We start from the raw sequence: 19,300 nt of genomic DNA, 5'->3' as shown, positions 1-19,300 counted from the left end.
ACAGCAATAATAAATTTTATTTGTATCCCGCCCTCCAGGCTCAGAGACAATATTCATAATACAATATACAAATAAAATAACATTCAACATTCATTAAAATAATATAGAATACAGTAATATTAAATATCAGCATTTCAAAATTAAACAGAAATAGACTCTGAACAGTTACAATAAGTAATTTCTAAAAGAAGTTTTTTTAGCTAACTATGAAGTTCGTTTTGAGTCCTCCAAGAATCTTTATCAAGTACAAATGAAAGAGGGCCAATCTAACTGACATTGTATTCAATGGAACTTCTAAAAACATTCTGCTGATGTTATTTGTGTGCATATCAGCTGGAGGGGAGTGGATCCTGAAAACCTGATCCACAATCCATCTGAAACTAAGAGGTGTTGTAACTCAAAAGTACTTCTTGCAATAGTGGGCTCTCTAGGCACAAAGGAAAACGACCCCTCAACCCCTTTTTCCTAGGCTAAGGTACATATACTTCCTCTGACCTTCATAGAATGTGCTCCTTGGTAACATGGCTGGCCTTTTCACATCTAATTAGTAGATATGCTCTGCAGCAGCCCACGTGAAGCAACATTTGTACTGGTTCAGCATGTTAGAAACATTATGCTCACTCACTCACCCAAGCTCAATGACATCTCATAGCTCTCAGCTGAAGCATCTTTCTGTTCAGGTCACTGATAGCAAGATGGTTGCTTATGCAAAAGGTCTTTGCAGCTTCAGCCAGACCTAGGGCATCTTCACTCTGAAACTGGGACAAGTGCCCAATGGAAGCTGCAAAGGTCACAGGAATGCTTGTTGGGACACAGTACAAGTTTATTCTTGTTCAGGGCTTTCCTCAGACAACATCCCTAGGCTCTTTGGCCTTAGCTAGAGGAGAAAACATCAGAGGCTGTGTGTGTGTGTGTGTATGCATAGACACACAAATAGAATGAGAAAAAATAGTGATTGGGAACAAAACCTATAAAAACTAGGCAGGGGTGGGGCTGTTAAAAATAAGGCAGCAATAATCAGGTTCACTTCAGAAGGAAAAACAGTGTTGTGAGGAATGTGAATATAATAGACACCAGCATAGCTCAGAGACATGATAATCTAATCAATTTATTACTATATATGCCTGAGGAGAGCCTCAGCATAGGATACGTGATATTAATTATTTTCTGTGTATACAGAGGAGTATCCTCTGATCCCAGCAAAATGACTTCTGTAGATATGTAGATTAGATGGTTAAGTAGACTCACCATGGCCTAGCTCCTGAACACCTGATTTACCACTGCCTCAAAGATATCAGTTTAGTGGAACCACTGACACATAATACCTGTGGTGAAAAAAAATGTACTAGAGGCACTTAAAAAAACACCACCCCACCTCCAGCCCAGTCGCCCTTCAGTAACAAACATATTCAACTTGGAGAACCTGAAATATACTTCTCTTTCTGGTTTGGATAGGCTAGGAAGAACTTTGGAATGACCTGTCTGAAGGTACTGAGAATCCCACAATACTTTTTATGCTAGGTGACTTTTGCATGAGGAACTGCATTCATAGCTATGCACACCACAAGGATGAAAGTAATCAATATATAAACCCACGGTTACTGAAACTGTACCACACAAAAATATCTTAATGATACAGACTCACATTCTCTAGTCTACAGTATAAGGAATGTGGGGGAGTGGCTGTTGTTGTCATTCATATTTTTGCCCAGAGGAAATCTGTGGTCATCCATGCATGTTTTGGAATAGGTGGGAATATGAAAAGTGACACAGAACATTAGGCATTCATTTTTGTCTCATATTAGCAACACTTGTAGTGGGTACGTGAACTGTCATATCTTGTTATGAGCAAGTATTGGAACATAACTGAGCACTTCACTACTGTAACTTGAAAATGGCTAACAGGGAATGACGCTTGTACCTGAAAAGGGACTTTCATTGATTGCGATGGAAGGTACACCAAGGTTACTTCTTAAGATCCAACGTGCATGTGTTTCAAAATAAAGCTTTTTCCCAAATGCAAAATCACTCTGTTAGAATTTGGCAAGGTTTATATCTAGCATTATTATTTTATTGTCAAATGTCTCGATATAAATATGACTCGTCTAGTAATTAATTTTGATGGCTTAAAAAAAATTCAGATCTTCCCCTTTCAAAGAAGATCACTGCAAATGTCATGCAAACTACCAGCTGGACCTGGATTTTAAACAGAACTAAACCAGACCCAGTGCCAGCAGTAAGAGTTCAAATCACACGGGCCCTAGTCTTTAGTATGAAGCAGGATCCATGGAGGAGTCAGGCAAACCTTCAATCCCACCAAAAATTAACAGATCCAACCACACTGCTAAATTCAGCCAACCTTCAGGAGCTGCTTCAGATGCAAGTGATCACAGTGTGCAGCTCCAGTGTTGGTTTAATTTATTTATATGCTTCCTGTCCACAGTGAGCTGAGCCCAAAGCAGTTTACAACAAACACCTATTTATTATCAAAATACATAAAGGGGGGGGGTGGGCAGGAGCCAGTCTGCAAAAGATATAAATAAATTCAAACAGGGCAAAATCAACAATTCAACAAAACGCAGAATAGATTCAATATTACGAAAGAAATACTCTAGACTTAAAAGACATAAGAGCAAAAAGGAAGTTAACAGACAATAAAGTTCCAGCTGCTGATGCTGGTCTTACTGCACTGTCAAGGAACTTCAGCAACCTTTCATAGGGGGAGGGATCTTCTCCCCAGGCTAGAAGATTTACAGTCGGCCCCTTCATCTCTCCGTTGGAGATTGTTTGGGTCTCTGGTGGCAACAATCTGCTTGATGACTTATTGGCCATTACAGTTCTATTGTACCGTATTTTCTCTTGAATTGGTCACTTACAGTTAGGTCAACATAAAGGTGCTAAGTTCTATGTCAAGAACTGGGTAGCTGTCTTGGAATAAATGTAACTTTTTGATCTTACATGCCCCATCGGTGTAGGAACAACAGATTTCTCAAAACGCAGCTGAATAGAAGGGATAAATGCCAACACTCAGCAACAGAGCGGCATGTGTAATTTCACTTGCCTCTATGCACAAACTTTACATACTGTTTTGTCTCTGAGGGGCAACAGCATCTGCTGCCTTCTGCATCACACTTTTTGCTAGTGTTATCCTGCACAGACATTGGTCTTGGAAATATCTACATCTTGCCTCATGTTGCCTTTTGCTGTGTGGTAAACCTTTAGTGACATGTGCTTCTGAACACCTATTCCACCCCTCTTCACTTTTCTACTGCTATACAAGAAATGTTTGGTGTTCAGATATCATACTAGTACAGTGGTACCTTGGGTTACATACACTTCAGGTTACATACGCTTCAGGTTACAGACTCGGCTAACCCAGAAATATTACCTTGGGTTAAGAACTTTGCTTCAGGATGAGAACAGAAATTGGGCTCCGGTGACACGGCAGCAGTGGGAGGCCCCATTAGCTAAAGTGGTGCTTCAGGTTAAGAACAGTTTCAGGTTAAGAACGGACCTCCAGAACGAATTAAGTACTTAACCCAAGGTACCACTGTACTATTATATCTAGAGGACACCTGAACAGCTGACACAAGCAAGTGTATAATGTCACCGGAACCAGACAGGTTGTTGGACAAGTACCTTGCCATGAGGTAAACATGTCTGAAAGTATTAAATAGCAATAAGTAAGAAAACTTAACCGTACATGCTGAGGCTTTTTCTCATTCGTAGATCTTTGCCTTCTGTAGTGCAGAATGGTGACAATCTTATAATGGCCTACAGAAGGACAAATTATAATTAAATCTAATCATGTTTACATAGCCCAACAATTATAAGATAGGTGGCTCAGGGCATCCTTGTGGGAGAGTTATGTATTTGTCATAGAATAGGTAAAAGTTTAATTTTCTGCCTTAGGGACTTGAACCAGCAGTTGATTGAACTAAGGGCTAATTTGATCCTTTATAAAACAACTTCCTTAGCAGACAAAATCACTGTTAAGATCAGTCACAATCCCAGATCATCATGATGATGCAGAATACACTGTACACGTATACTGCTTTTGGCATCCATCTGTCTCAAAAGACAATGGAGTGCGCTTCTGGGAGTGACGTCAAACCCTGGAGAATCAATCCCTGCTGTTACTGCACAGACCAGTAACTCATATCTGCTGCCTAATGCATTGTTTTTGTTGTGTTAGTAGCACCAAAGTGATCTCTCTGTGGCACAATCCTGGGCAGTGTGTATGAAGGTCCTGGGCTGCCCGGACGGCAAGCCCCTTGCTGATGGGCCAAAGGAAAGCAGAGCAATACATCTGTCACCAGCTTGGCTGGAAGGAGGCATTTGTTGTTGTTGTTTAGTCGTTTAGTTGTGTCCAACTCTTCGTGACCCCATGGACCAGAGCACGCCAGGCACTTCTGTCTTCCACTGCCTCCCGCAGTTTGGTCAAACTCATGCTGGTAGCTTCGAGAACACTATCCAACCATCTCGTCCTCTGTCGTCCCCTTCTCCTTGTGCCCTCCATCTTTCCCAACATCAGGGTCTTTTCCAGGGAGTCTTCTCTTCTCATGAGGTGGCCAAAGTATTGGAGCCTCAGCTTCACAATCTGTCCTTCCAGTGAGCACTCAGGGCTGATTTGCTTAAGAATGGATAGGTTTGTTCTTCTTGCAGTCCATGGGACTCTCAAGAGTCTCCCCCAGCACCATAATTCAAAAGCATCAATTCTTCGGCGATCAGCCTTCTTTGTGGTCCAGCTCTCACTTCCATACATCACTACTGGGAAAACCATAGCTTTTACTATATGGACCTTTGTTGGCAGGAAGGAGGCATACGAGACACCATCTAAACGTCATAGGGACTCTACTCCAGATTCTTGTAGGGTTTACCCCTCAGCCTATTCTTAATATCCTTTCCCATCTAGTCATTCATCATAGTCTCCCTTCAACCAGAATTATTAGGTTTGATATGTGCAATATTCAGATCCAGGGCAAGGTTTGGCAACCCAAATATATTGGGCTTTCTGTTAACTATCATCTTAACCTGAACATCTGACAAGCAAATACATGCACCCATCTGCCCTCCATCTCTCTTCCCTTCCCTAGGAGTTTGTACCTGCAACTGAAACAAATTGGATAAATGCCTCGGGTATTCCTGTCTCCAGCTGCAGCTGTAATAACTGCAGACAATTTTCTTGTACAGTACTGTCAAGTTCTCTGTGAAGGTCTGAACATCAGAGGCTATAATTTACCTGCTGTTTGGTATGTTACAATAATCAGGAAAAAAACTGTTTTGTCTGTTGAGAGGGCACCAAGCCTGTCAGGCAACAGGAAACAAGACTTTGCAATGCTCATAAGATAAATATTTTGTAAACAGTTAAAATTGGAAGACATTGCTCAAAGCAGACATTATCAGCTGTTGAGCGCCATGTTATTAGATTTCTCATATTTTACTAGCAATACATATTGATATAAAATATGAAGAAAAAACAGCTGTCATTCCAAAACTCTTTCCAGTTTTCAGTGTGATTTCTCAAGTAAGCTGGTCTGACACATAATGCTTTCTTCAGCTTCTACCCCAAGAAGCTTGATTATGATGGCTGTTCGGCCACATTTAAAGGTAATATTCTTTTATTTATGGCATTCTGCCAACAACAGAACAGCAGCAATCTCCAGTCCACTTTTCCATCAGCAATTCCACTTTAATACTCTCTCAAAATTTCATTGTACATTCTGTCCTAGTACAGCAACTTTTGTGAAGGAGTCAGGAAAATAATGGTCACTTCCCCACCTACACAGCTGTTGACCACCCATGATTCAACAGGTATATATATATCTGCACAGTACCCATCATATTTCCACCTTATAACTGCTTCTGATTGGTATGTGTGTGGGCGGGAGGTATTTAATCTTTAAATCTACAATTTGTTCTTCATAGTTTGATTTGATCCTTACTAATTTCTTTAGCTTCAGACCTCAAATGCCCCACGATGCTTAAAAGAGCAAAGAAATTTACTTTCATTTTATCTTTGTGTCACTTGAAACTTCAAGCGCATGTGATTCAAATTAGGCAAGGCCTCTGAGCACCATGTTTTATATTGACGGGCCTCTCTGTCCTCTTTGTTTTGAGCCTAGCTAGCTGCTCCCTCTGGGAGCTGACTGCAATAAAATATTTTTTTTAACCAGACACTTCTGACTCTCTACCAAATTCCTGAAACCACAGATCAGGCTAGGAAAGCAGGCTGCAAGCATCATGCATGTGGGGCCGGGTCTCACTTATTCTGAGCGCTCACACTCTCGGGAGAAGGTGACCTATAGCCTCTCTTCCATTGCTAGCCAAAGAATACAAAGAGCAGATGTCCCAGTATGTACATCATCTGGGCATAACTGAGTGATTATCCCACAGAATGTTCCAACTCGTTTCCAACTTTCTCCTCCTCTGCAAGAAAAAATCTGCAAAAAGGCAGCACTTGCACATTGGCTCAACTTTTGAAGTTATTAAGGATAGCAAAATTAAAGTTTAAGTGAAGAAAAGGAAGCCTGAAAACAGAATTGCAGCCAATGTTAGTTATACTTAGTAGTCCCATTAAAATTAATGAGCATGATTAACTTAGGTTCATTAATTTCAATGGGTCTACTCTGAGTAGACCTTACTTGGCTACAACCCAGTTTTTAATGTGTCATTTTTTGTTAGTATAGAATTAGATTCACAGAACTCTGAAAAAAATAATTATCCAGGTTAATCTACACAATATTTTATTCTTGTCACAGCCCATGGTGTTTGTAGGCATTATAACATTGAAGTGAAAATTCATCACAAGGAACAGCAGGAGGGTGGTTAAGATACCACTTGATCTAATATAAATATAGTTGATAGCATCAGGACCAATGCAGAAGAAAGACCCAAAAGGAGAAGCTTTTCAAGAAAAAGCATTTCCTGAGAGTATGCAATGTTTTGCTAAACTGGGAATCAAACATCAATTTCTTCTATGGCTGTATGGCAGACTGTCAGTGTTTCTCTGTATCCATCTTTAACAAATTAATAACTATTATTACAAAATTGCTTAAGACTGAGTTTTTCAATGGGTGCAAGGTAGGACAGACGTGAACACCATACAGTACCAACTGCTTACATGAAAGCCTTGCCTCTTTAAAAGGCCAGTTGTTTCACATAGGATTTTATGGAATCAAACTCCCTGTAGATAAAAGGATTTTCAAGATGCTTAGGGTTCAAAGGTGAATCCAATTTGCATAGTGAAGAAGCTTGCAGTGTGTATCACAATCCATTTTATCTCCTACTTCCGTGCCTTCTTAGTTAACCCTTTCAAGCATAAACTGTAGGCTCAATTAATCAAAGTCTTTAAATACAGCCTTAGCTAGAGAATAGAAACAGTTTGATGGTTTGTTTGTTGTTGTTTAGTTGTTTAGTCGTGTCCGACTCTTCGTGACCCCATGGACCAGAGCACGCCAGGCACTCCTGTCTTCCACTGCCTCCCGCAGTTTGGTCAAACTCATGCTCAGACTTGATGGTTAGGCTCCCCCAAACTATTTTGAGAAATCTGAAAGTTCCTTGCCATTAGATTTTCAGGTCTTAAGTTAGGTAGCACTTTCTTCAGGCAATGTCCAAGGCAAATACTTTCTTCAGAATCACTGACACTAAATTCAAAAATACATGCTATTTCTTCCTCAGATTTTAAGTTTACCAAATTATAAATGTAGCTTACAAATAGAAACTCGCATACATTTGCACTGACCTGGTTGAATTCTGAGAACACATACAGTATACTGTACACTGGGGGGGGGAGAGGGGGGGGAGAGAGATAACAAGCTCAAATGCCCATGGCTTTTGGGTGAATTCTGCCCTCTTGTGGTACAACTCTTAGAAACACAAAGTACTATTAAAAATGTGTATTTTATCCATACCATTTATTTTAATTTTCTCCACCTCAATGCCATTCATGAAGCCAAATCTGAGCAGATTCACTGCCATATGCTTTGATTTCAGATTGCAATGACAAGGTCTAGCTCAGTGGGGAATATGGACCTGGTTCCTGGGCTGTTTAACTACTGGAAGTGTTAACTATAACTGGGGAGAGGGGGAGCATATACAGCAATATGCACTGTGTTGTGTGTAAAAATGGAACACTGTTTTCACACAATTTCACCGATTCAGTGTAACTTCTCGCAGTGTTTTTGAAAAAACAAAGGATGCCTGCCAACGAACAAATTCTGTGTAGTTATGTGCGCTTTCAAGGGATCACATTTCAATTTTCTATATACCCAGCATAGTTTGCAAAATGTACAAGTATGTTCAGGGTGTGAATAGAAAAAGCTGCTAAGATTGTGATCGTTCAAAACAACAGTCTTCTTTCTCCTCCCAGAATATTAGATTCTCACTTAAGGGACTCCCGTCTTAAGTCATGGTAATTAATTTTCAAATAAGTAATCCTAATGTGCATTCTGACACGCTTCAGTCACGAGAAAAAAAGGTAACATGAAAGGCCTGAACATTTTGATTGTAATCTTATCACCCTATCATTGGCTATAGTTATCTAAGGGTCATTCCATAAATTATCTATACACGACTAAGGTCTTTGTTGCTACTTTGCCAACAGTGAATTCAGCAGAAATTTTCTGCATACCTGGGAGGCTAGGATTTATCCTGAAAAGGTGAATGCATGAATGTGTATGTGTGTGTGTGTGTCACTCTCATTGTTCCTGTTTCCTCAAACTAGTGTTATAAGAATTCTAAGGTCTCAAATATAGAATAAATGTTCATAAATGTCCAAGGCAAATACATACATAAGTATATAAACCTCGCGTCTAAAATCGTACAAGAGAACAACCCTGAAGCCATTTTGACTCTTCCAAATTGTCCTCAAATATTTCTCTGCAAGGAAATGGGAAAAGCTTTCCAATTGTCTTTGGGCTGTAGGAGCTTACACCTCCCTTTTCAAATACAGTTTGGCAAGTATCTGTTAAGCTGAGCAAACAATCAATATGCGTAAGAGATTCCAGAACTAAAGTATTTACCATCTCAAAGGAATGGCCAGGGAACCCAGAAAATGCAATCAAGTAAGGCATTATGGGTATCATGGCAAACAAGAGAGAAGCAACACTCTCAAATTTCTGCTGGAGACTGCCTCCTTCTGTGATGTATGTATGATGTTTTGTGGGTGGTCTAGGACTAAAAGAGGCCTGCTCCTTGGGAGAAAGGCAATGGCAAACCTAGACAACATCTTAAAAAGCAGAGACATCACCTTGCCAACAAAGGTCCGTATTGTAAAAGCCATGGTTTTCCCAGTAGTGATGAATAGAAGCGAGAGCTGGACCATAAAGAAGGCTGATCGCCGAAGAATTGATGCTTTTGAATTATGGTGCTGGAGGAGACGCTTGAGAGTCCCATGGACTGCAAGAAGATCAAACGTATCCATTCTTAAGGAAATCAGCCCTGAGTGCTCACTGGAAGGACAGATCGTGAAGCTGAGGCTCCAATACTTTGGCCACCTCATGAGAAGAGAAGACTCCCTGGAAAAGACCCTGATGCTGGGAAAGATTGAGGGCACAAGAAGAAGGGGACGACAGAGGATGAGATGGTTAGACAGTGTTCTCGAAGCTACAAACATGAGTCTGACCAAACTGCGGCAGGCAGTGGAAGACAGGAGTGCCTGGCGTGCTCTGGTCCATGGGGTCATGAAGAGTCGGACACGGCTAAACCACTAAACAACAACAAAGGGCTACAGGGTGGGCAATTTCAAAAGTCTTTATAGGGGCTTGTGCACCATTGTTCAGGGTTCTCCTCCCTCCTGTGTGTGGTGAGTGGGGACCTTGTTGCAACAGTTTATTTCCTTTAATAAAGATCAGGCTTACTAGCCGCTTTCCTTTCAATATACGGTACTCTGCTTGGCCTCTGCTTTCTCTGACTGATAGAAATCTCCTGAGGGACTCTATACAGGCTCTGGATACCCCATAAGGGAATTAGAAGTATTTTTCTTATAACACCAGGCAGAGCCAAAAACGAGATAAAGCCAAACAGCTTTTTGAAATGCAAGCACAAATGCAAGCACAAACTCATCATGAACAAACCAACATTTCACAGTAAGATAATATAAATTAAACTGGGGTGACATTTGATTATTAGTTTTCTGTTGCTTCTCTTTTCTGGCTGCTCTAAAAATGGTCAACTGAAAAAACAACAATTAAAACAAGCTATCACTGGGGTGTCTACTCTCCCCTTTTTTAATTAAAAAAAATGATCTCAAAAACAGCACACAGGATAAAAAAAAGACACTCCATATCTATTTGTTTTGTCTACATTACTTTCTCAGCCTAAATTTCACATGCGTATCCAGAGTCCCTCTAGCGGCCAACTCTGGAAGCACCAGTATAGCATTGTCAGCTGTATACAATTTTGCCATTGATTACACTGGTACCTTGGGTTACATACGCTTCAGGTTACATATGCTTCAGGTTACATACTCTGCTAACCCAGAAATAGTGCTTCAGGTTAAGAACTTTGCTTCAGGTTGAGAACAGAAATCGTGCTCCGGCGGCGCGGCGGCAGCAGGAGGCCCCATTAGCTAAAGTGGTCTTCAGGTTAAGAACAGTTTCAGGTTAAGTACAGACCTCCAGAACAAATTAAGTACTTAACCCGAGGTACCACTGTACAGTACTTGGTTTCCTTTTGTTAGGAGGGTTTTAAGTTAAAAATAATATGTTTCTTATTAACAAACTGTAAGCAAAAGCTTTATCAATCACAAGTCATAAAATTTTGTTCCTAATCCCACCACAAAGTAGCATAGGTCAATGGATGGAGTTTGAGGAGAGGGAATTGGCGTCCATGTCATTTCACAGCCCCTCAATCCACAACAACACAATATGGGTGGAAATGCTGCCAATAGTACCAAGACAATCGCTGCAAGGTTAGCCCTGCCTATATTCAGCTACAGGTACTTTACGCATAGCCCACATAAATTAAATCCCTTGCTCTGGGAAGGGCTTCTGCCAAGAGTGTGTAAATCTAAAAACCAGTAGTTCAAGCCCTATGTTTTTTTAATATATATACCGGTAGTTTGAAGGAAGCTACAACCAGTACTGTCGTGATGAATATTCACAGTACTCAGACAGCTGAAAATCAACTCACTATTCAAGAAAAGGGAGTTAAGTGTTTTGATTGCTGCTTTAAATCATACTCTACTCATACACTCATTCACTATAAATACTTTTGGGCTCAACCAAACCTATCACTATTTTAGTGATACACTATGTTATACACTATGTTATACACTGTTATACACTATGAGCCACAGCTCGGTGGTAAAGCATCTTGCTTTGCATGCAAAAAGTCCCCGTTTCAATCCAGATAGGATTCTCCAGATCAGCCTGGGAAACACCCCTGCCTGAAACCACTGCTAGTTGGTGTAGACCAGGAGTGTCCAAACTTTTTTCAGAGAGCCAGATTTGATGAAGTGAACATGCATGAGGGCTGACCATAGCTGTTGACTGTTTTTTAGGACTGAAGTTGTTGACCTTTTACTGGAGGTTTTACCCCAGTAAATAAATTGCCACAGGGGCCAGATTAAATCAACCAGAGGGCTGGATTAGGCCCCTGGGCTGAACTTTGGACATGCCTGGTGTAGACAGTGCAGAAATAAACCAACCAAGGTCTGACTCTATATAAGGCAGCTTCCTACGTTCCTTTTATCAACTCCAACAGTTAAAAGAATTCTATGTTTACCATCTGTTTAGTGCACATGGCAACACTGGTTTTTACCACTGGTGTTTGCCAGCATCAGCATACTTTTTCAAAAAAAGTATGTAAACAGTATCTAGATTAGCTGTAAACCAGTCAATAATCTACCAGCCAGCTCATCTGAAATACTGTAGATACAAATTAACTTTTATTTTGTAAAGCAAGAGATAATCAAACTCTGTTTTGGTGAGGCTGCACTTGTGACATGCCTACCAAGCAACTGATCTGCAACACAGAACAAGACCCCCAGCATCCCATAATAACACAAAGATGATACGTAAAAGTCACTATGATCCTCTTGACAGAGTGATGGATGTGTTCAGATTCCACCTCAGTGTAGCATCATCATCTTGGCAAGTCACTCTCTCCCTCTCCATTTTGGTTGTATTTGTTAATAGGAATAATGTTGCTTTAAATATTCATATCTGGTCTTTTTGATCAATTCAAAGCAGCTTGCCCCACAGAACACAACTCTCACTGGAACATGACATGAAATGCCAACGCAGCAATTTATTGATCTAGGATTACTGGAAGCATCTGATTTGATCTTTCTCTTTCAGCATCCTGTTCCACTTGGCTGTCACGGGCTCAGATAGAATTTAAGAAAGTGGCCGAAGCAAACATTACTCTGCCCTGTCACCATCGACTGTACCGCCTGGGGCAAACAAGCCTAGACATAGAATGGCTGCTAAAGAATTCCGATGCTGAACCGAAAGTGGTATGTCTATCCCCTGAAATTCAAAGTTCCTTAGTTCACACTATCCCCACACAGATTCTGGGATTAAAGGAATAAAACAACCTGGTCCTCACCCAGGGCTTTTTTCAGCTGGAGCTCATTGGAGCTCAGCTCCAGCACCGCTCAGGTGGGTGTCATTGCCATTTTAAGAGAACAAGGGAGAAGTTCATGGTGAGCTCAGGAACCTCTTTTTCTTGAAAAATAACTCTGCCCTCATGTATGCGGTGGCGTCGCAAGATGTGTCAGTGCGCTCCGGGTGCCATGTCTGGGGGGGGGGGTGACAAGGCAGCACCCTGTGGGGTGCTTGGCCCGCTGCCCCCAGATACGGCCGCATAAGCAGCCATCACGCAGCCGCATGTGGCGGATCCTCCGCAGCTGCAGCCGTGAGCAGATGATCCCGCCACTGTCCGCAAAGCGTTTGAGTGGCGCCAGTGGCAAACCGCGACAAACAACGCACGCGCAGTGTCACATGCATGTGGCGATGCCACACATGTGCTGTACATAGCGGTTTGCTGCCAGCGCAACTCAAGCGCCATACGGATGGCGGATCTCTCCGTCGCTGCTACAACCACAAGTGGAGGATCCCGCCACCGTCCGTATGCCATTCAGGCGGCACCGGCAGCAAAACCGCTACATACAACACATGCACGGCGTCACACGCATGTGCTGTACGTAGCGATGCCGCACATGCGCTGTACATAGCGGGTTGCCACCAGTGCCGCCCGAGCACCATACAGATGGTGGTGTGATCCCACCGCTGCTGCTAAAACCGCAAGCAGAGGATCCCTCTGCCGCCGCTGCAGCCACAAGCAAAAGATTCCAGCACCGTCCATACGGCGTCCGGGTGCCACCACCGGCAAACCGCTACGTGCAACACATGCATGGTGTCACACACATGTGTCGTACGTAGCGATGCAACACATGCGCAGCTGGCAGTTTGCCCCACCCCGGGTGTCGGTTAGCCTTCGTTCATCCCTGCATGTATGCTAATATATAAAGTTGGCTCAGAACAATATGAGACTTCAGCGTCCTATGAAGAGGCTTTTGTTACGATGCAAACTGGGAAACACCAGCCACACCTTTGGTCACACCGAGATAGCAAAACTAGTTAACATCGATTACTAAGCACTACACATTGTAAAAGCATACAAGGAGCCTGCTTGGCAAACCAGCCATTCTATAGTTTAAAAGAGCTCCCGCACTGGACGACAGATTTCTGGTGAAAAGGGTAACTTAGAAAATTTAGAAGAATTGGAGTGCAGTCTTGAACATGTCTAACTAAGTCCCATTAACTTTGATTTGGCTTACTCCAAGGTAAGGGTATATACAACTGCAGCCTGAGACATGAAAATATTTTTTGGCTGTAAATGTTTCCTGTTAAACATTTGTCACACTGTGAGACAGATGGATGCCAACAACACTTAAGAAACACCAAACTATTCCATAAAGGGATATACATGCCTTAGTTATGTTATGCTTGGATTACGTAGTGTAACACTCTACGTGGGGCTGCCTTTGAAAGCTGCTCAGAAACTTAAACTGGTTAAAAGAGCTGCAGCCAGATTGTTGACTCGGGCTGGTTATAGGGAGCAAACAACTCCCTTGTTAAAACAGCTCCACTGGCTACCAGTCCATTTATAACCTATAAAGCCCTACACAGCTTAGGTCCAAGCTATCCGAAAGACTGTACTCCCTCACATGAACCTGCCACCCTTACAGGCACTTGTTGGGGACATAGGAGTGAGCCTTCTTGGTGGCTGCTCCCAGACTCTGGAACGCCCTCCTTGTTGTCCCTCTGCCAGCAGGTGAAGACTTTCTTGTTCCAACAGGCTTTAGGGAACTGACTGGTTTTAATGAAAGGGCTGGTGCCATGCTGTTTTTCTTGTAATTATTTGTGTGGTTTTAATATATTTTATATATGTACTGTATATAGTTTTAATTCTATAATTGGTTTTTTTACAACGATTTTTAAAAAGAAATTTATAGCACTTCTTATTTTTATCTGTAAGCCACCTTGAATCCCATCAGGGGAAAAGATGGGAGTATAAATAAATATCTCGAGTGAAAAGATTAAATACACCTGTTGTCATACAAGAAGGTGATTTTTTTACCTCTAAAATCCTAGGCTAAATCTTGAATCAGAAGACTTTTGTCTCAAGTAACAATGTTACTGTGTCTAAAAAGACATATTCTTCCCCAGACACAAATTAAAGGAAATGAATTATAAGCATGACTTTAAACAAAATGTAAATCTTATGAAATATAGCTGCAGAAGGAAAATAAGCATTGTCAAAATTACAGAATTGTAATTGGAATAGACTCCAACTAAGGTGAAGCCCCCTGCAATGAAGGAATCACAGCATTGAGGACAACACATCTAGAACAAGTTACTCTTGTCCAATTTTCATTCAGAGAATGTTGAAGGTTAACCCTTAACTACAAAGACAAATTATGAAAGACAGAAATAAAACTCTCCAGAGAGGTAGTCATGCTAGTGGATTAGCAGATGAACAATGTTGAAGTGGAAAAAGCCCTTAGAATAAGAATAAATCCTAGAGATTTTGTTTTTATTAAACTAGCAATGGTGAAATGAAGAACAAAGTACTGTATTTTTTGCACCATAACACTCACTTTTTTCCTCCTAGAAAGTAAGGGGAAATGTCTGTGTGTGTTATGGAGGGAATGCCTACGGGTGGCATGCCTACGGATTTTCCTCCTCTAAAAACTACGTGCGTGTTATGGTCGGGTGCGTGTTATAGAGCGAAAAATACGGTAACTAATGAGTGGACTCTCTCTGCCTCTCAGGTGATAAATTATGCAGGAAGCAACACCTACACTTACTTTAATGATGAACAAAAGGGTCGTGTTTCATTTGCCTCCAACAACCGGACCGGAGATGCCTCTTTGGAGATTTCTTTCCTGCAGCCGAGCGACGCTGGCCAATACACATGCAAAGTTAAAAATGCTGGGCAGTATGAATGGACCCACATAACCCTGAAGGTTCTGGGTAAGGCTCTTATGAAGTTGTTCCAAGATAAGCTCTTAGTTTATCTATTGAGTATCATGTTATTTTGGCTTACAATTAAGAGTAGAAATCTGATATTTTTTTCCTGTTCCCAGAAAAACCTTCTAAACCCAAATGCTGGAAAGAAGGAGAGATGATAGAAGGAAAAGAAATCAGTTTACAGTGCAATACTGTCTCTGGCACTGCACCTATAATGTACAAATGGGAGCGTATAGAAGAGGACGGAAAAGCTGGGTCCCTGCCACCCATGGCACATATCAGTAAGTTCATTGTTGTCCCAAAACCACCTTCAGCAAAGCTTCTCTTGTGGATGCTCATTATGGCAGCTATCAAAAGCAGGGAATGGTTCTGGGTCTTCTGTATAAAGTATAAAAAGCTGAAAGTCTTTGACATGTAGAGTATCATTACTCTCTGCAAGAGATTTAGAAGGTTCTACATTATTTATTTAGGTATTAAACAATGTTTAAACAATGTATCCTTGTCCTACCTAATTCATGAAATCTTTATTTCCCTCCAGATTTTTCCAATCCTGCACAAGTTCTGCTGAAGAACCTCACATGGATGGCAACAGGGTTATACCAGTGTACTGCCTCTAATGAAGTAGGGCAGGGAAGTTGTGTTGTAAAAGTGACTGTGCAGTGTAAGTATACAGGAAATCCCAAGTGTTTTTAAGGTTGAAGGAGGGCAAAGTGGCCCAATACTAAATTAAACATTAAATTCACAACAAATGTCAATTGTACAAAAAAGACAGTTCATGGATATTATAGAAAAGCAGAACAACTAGAAGGCTGCTGTTCAGACCTTGGCTTCATCACTCTCCATCTCCCAAACTCTCCACACAATAGCTGTCAGTTTACACAACGAAGCTTTGCTCCCAAGGCACAGTAACCAAGACCCTGTAGTCAGCCATTGGGTCTAGAAGCTGCACCCCTCTTTCTCCTTTATCTATCTCAGGTGTTCTCTGCTCACCTTTGGTCAAGCATGAGGCTCCTAATCTCAGGGTTGTGGGTTTGCATCTCAGGTTGGGCAAGAGATTCCTGCATTGCAGGGGGTTGGACTAGATGACTCTTGTGGCTCCTTTCTAACTCTACAAGTCTATGATTCTATTATTTAGGGATCCCTACAAACTAAGATATTTTTGGCAGCAGCAGCATCTCTAAGCAGTTTCTCTAGGTTTCATTAATGAGCTATGTCTCTGAAGTAAAGGCCACCATTTTGAATTATCCACTTGCCTAATTTTATACTGAGCCTCAAATTTGACTGAAGAGGCAGAAATATTTTTTTTATTTTCCTGTAGCGCAATAAAATATACTTATAACCAGAAGCTGAGTAAAAACTACATGGGAAGGGTTCACAGCAATGAATGAGTTTTGCTTTCCTGCTTAGGCACTTAATGATAGCAATACTGTGGGTCATGAAGTTTTCCAAGTTAGTTTAACCACGATTAGGGTTTTGGGAAAACTGTTTTCCCCATGACACGGGAATAAGGGTAAGGCTCATATGGCTGGCAACAAGTCTTTGCCAACATACACACAAATCTAGGTGTGTGCAACCATGAGGAATAGATTTGCTTTTAAATAAATGGACAGGAGGAATAAGAAAGTCCTTACAACAATAAACAGTAACTGCTTTGTGTGGTGTGAAGGAGCTGTGCTCCCAAGACAGGCGTCACCACAGCAGCCTATCTAGAAAGAACTTGGGTGGAACTGGGCAGAGGCAAGGTCAGGGCTACTTAGGCATACCAGCAGAAGCACTGGATTAGTTTCACTGGTGCACTTCCACAGTCCCAACTACACCACCATGCTGCCAGCAGCCATCACGTATGAACAAGATGACCTCTCTCAACAGACTTTTCTTGTCCCATGACATGGTCTGGTGATGCATGATGCAGCCACCTTGCTCAACATAAAGAGGTCTAAAACCTGCTCAATGACTGGATGGGAGACTGGAAACTACCCAAGCTCCTAGATGAAAGAAAGACAGGTTATAAATGTAGTAACTACCCAGTCAAGTAATAAATAGCTTAGAAAGTTCTACTGTGGTACAATGTGCTACTTAATACATATTAACTGAACACTTTAAGCCTGTGCCCAGCAACCATTATACATGGGTCACAATGCCAAAATAATGGCACACCAAGGTTAAAAGAATCTGTGAGCAACAACAGTTTAGGCAACAAAAATATAAATAAACAGTAATTATACATTTGGATACTATATTACACATTTCATAATATTTACTGTAATAAACATAAAATGTACATTATGGATACATTTAAAAATATTTGTAGACCGAACAAATGTGTATCAGAGAGCATGTTTAAGGTGGAAACTTGAAGTCACTAAAAGGAATTTTTCAACCAGCCAGTCTTGTTATAGTTACTTTAAATTTATTAAATGTATCAATTACTTCTCACAACAAAAATCCCCAAAGTGATTTTCAACAAAAAATAACAGTAATACAAATACATAAACATAATTAAAAACATTCACAGCACTTTGTGAAAGTGATCTGACTTAAATTTCACTTCTTTAATCCAGAAGTAGACAGAGATTTATCAAGGCTTTATTTTTCCTGAAATAAATGTAAATATGAATAAAGGAACATTCAAGAGAGAAGAGGTAAAAAGGGCTTAAACTGGACTACAGTGTTTATGCAGTTCACAATAGCAATTTGAGTATGCTGTTATTTTATCTTTTGGACACAGTATTAGAACTTCTTTAGGAACTCCTATACAAGAGGATTAAGTTGCATGGAAACTCACTGAAACAGACACAACATATTGTGGCAAAATGTTTTGTTCTTTGGCAAACATAACACTGTATGTATTTATGAATCAACAGATGCACAAAATTTTGGCATAGTTGCTGGAGCAGTGTGTGGAGCAATGGGGGGCCCTGCCCTGGTTCTCTTGGCGGTGTGGCTGACAATAAAGAAAAAAGAGAAGAAGAAATATGAAGAAGAAGAGACCCCAAATGAAATCAAGTAATTACCTCTAAAGTATTTCTATTTACAACTCTCCAAAGAGAGTTAACACCACATTACCTTCCTGTGTCACAGAAGGTCTCAGAACTGGCAGAATGGGGGAGGGGGAGGTTATCACTCAGTGATAAAAGGTTTCTAATCGGATGGGGAACTATGTGTTGAGATTCCTCCACTGCAGGGGGTGGACTAGATGATCCTGAGAACCCCTTCCAACTGTACAAGTCGATGATTCTAAGCACATGATTTACACGGTATCCCAGACTGAATCACTGGCACCCCAATTTAAAAGGCCCCCAAGTAACAGAGCTGGGAAAGATCTCTGCCAATACCTTGGAGAGCTGCTACAGGCAGCAAGAGAGAGTACTACACCAGCTGGATTAATGATTTGACAAAAGCGAATAGTTTTATGGTACTTAAAACATTTACAAAAGTATTACAGGATAAGCCTTCCTGGACTAAAGTATGCTTCAACATGAAATGTTATCCTCAGGGGGCAGGTATTATGTGGATGTAGTGAAAAAATGTAAACAACATCAAAATGAGATTGAAAAATACAGTCTGTGACAACGCTGCTGAAGCTTAAACATATGCAGAAAATGGCAGCTTTATATGCATACAGGCAACTCCCAATTTACACGAGGGTTAAGTTCCAAAGGTGCCACACATTTCAGTGAAATTGCATATAGTTGAAACACCACTGAAAAGGCCTGCACACACCCCATTCCACCCTTTTTTGTGACTTTTTGGGTCACTTCTAGGTTCTTTGAGAATCAGGTGTGCAGTCACACACATATCGGACACACTTAAAATGG

The 19,300-nt window shown here is 41.1% G+C and overlaps 1 protein-coding gene and 1 long non-coding RNA gene across 5 annotated transcripts in view; one reads left to right on the top strand and one right to left on the bottom strand.

Moving 5' to 3' along the window:
* Positions 1–19,300, bottom strand: part of LOC310832405 — a 37,333-nt gene that overhangs the window by 6,108 nt on the left and 11,925 nt on the right. For 2 of the 4 annotated variants that reach the window (XR_014558262.1, XR_014558263.1), the window contains exon 2: positions 626–1,325. This is a non-coding gene — a long non-coding RNA (uncharacterized lncRNA). Of the gene's footprint in view, positions 1–625; positions 3,307–19,300 lie in introns of those variants that run through there. The other 2 variants (XR_014558264.1, XR_014558265.1) reach the window with 1 other exon arrangement.
* Positions 1–19,300, top strand: part of CLMP (CXADR like cell adhesion molecule) — a 57,775-nt gene that overhangs the window by 29,822 nt on the left and 8,653 nt on the right. The window contains exons 2-6 of the mRNA XM_083714104.1: positions 12,303–12,460; positions 15,284–15,485; positions 15,599–15,763; positions 16,021–16,143; positions 18,347–18,488. Coding sequence (XP_083570230.1) covers positions 12,303–12,460; positions 15,284–15,485; positions 15,599–15,763; positions 16,021–16,143; positions 18,347–18,488 — 790 coding nt within the window. The remainder of the gene's footprint in view (positions 1–12,302; positions 12,461–15,283; positions 15,486–15,598; positions 15,764–16,020; positions 16,144–18,346; positions 18,489–19,300) is intronic.

The sequence above is a fragment of the Podarcis gaigeae genome (assembly GCF_964106915.1).
Source record: "Podarcis gaigeae genome assembly, chromosome: 15".
NCBI classification, from domain to species: Eukaryota; Metazoa; Chordata; class Lepidosauria; order Squamata; family Lacertidae; genus Podarcis; species Podarcis gaigeae.
Note: the sequence above shows the minus strand (reverse complement) of the source record. Positions and strands in the feature narration are given on the sequence as shown.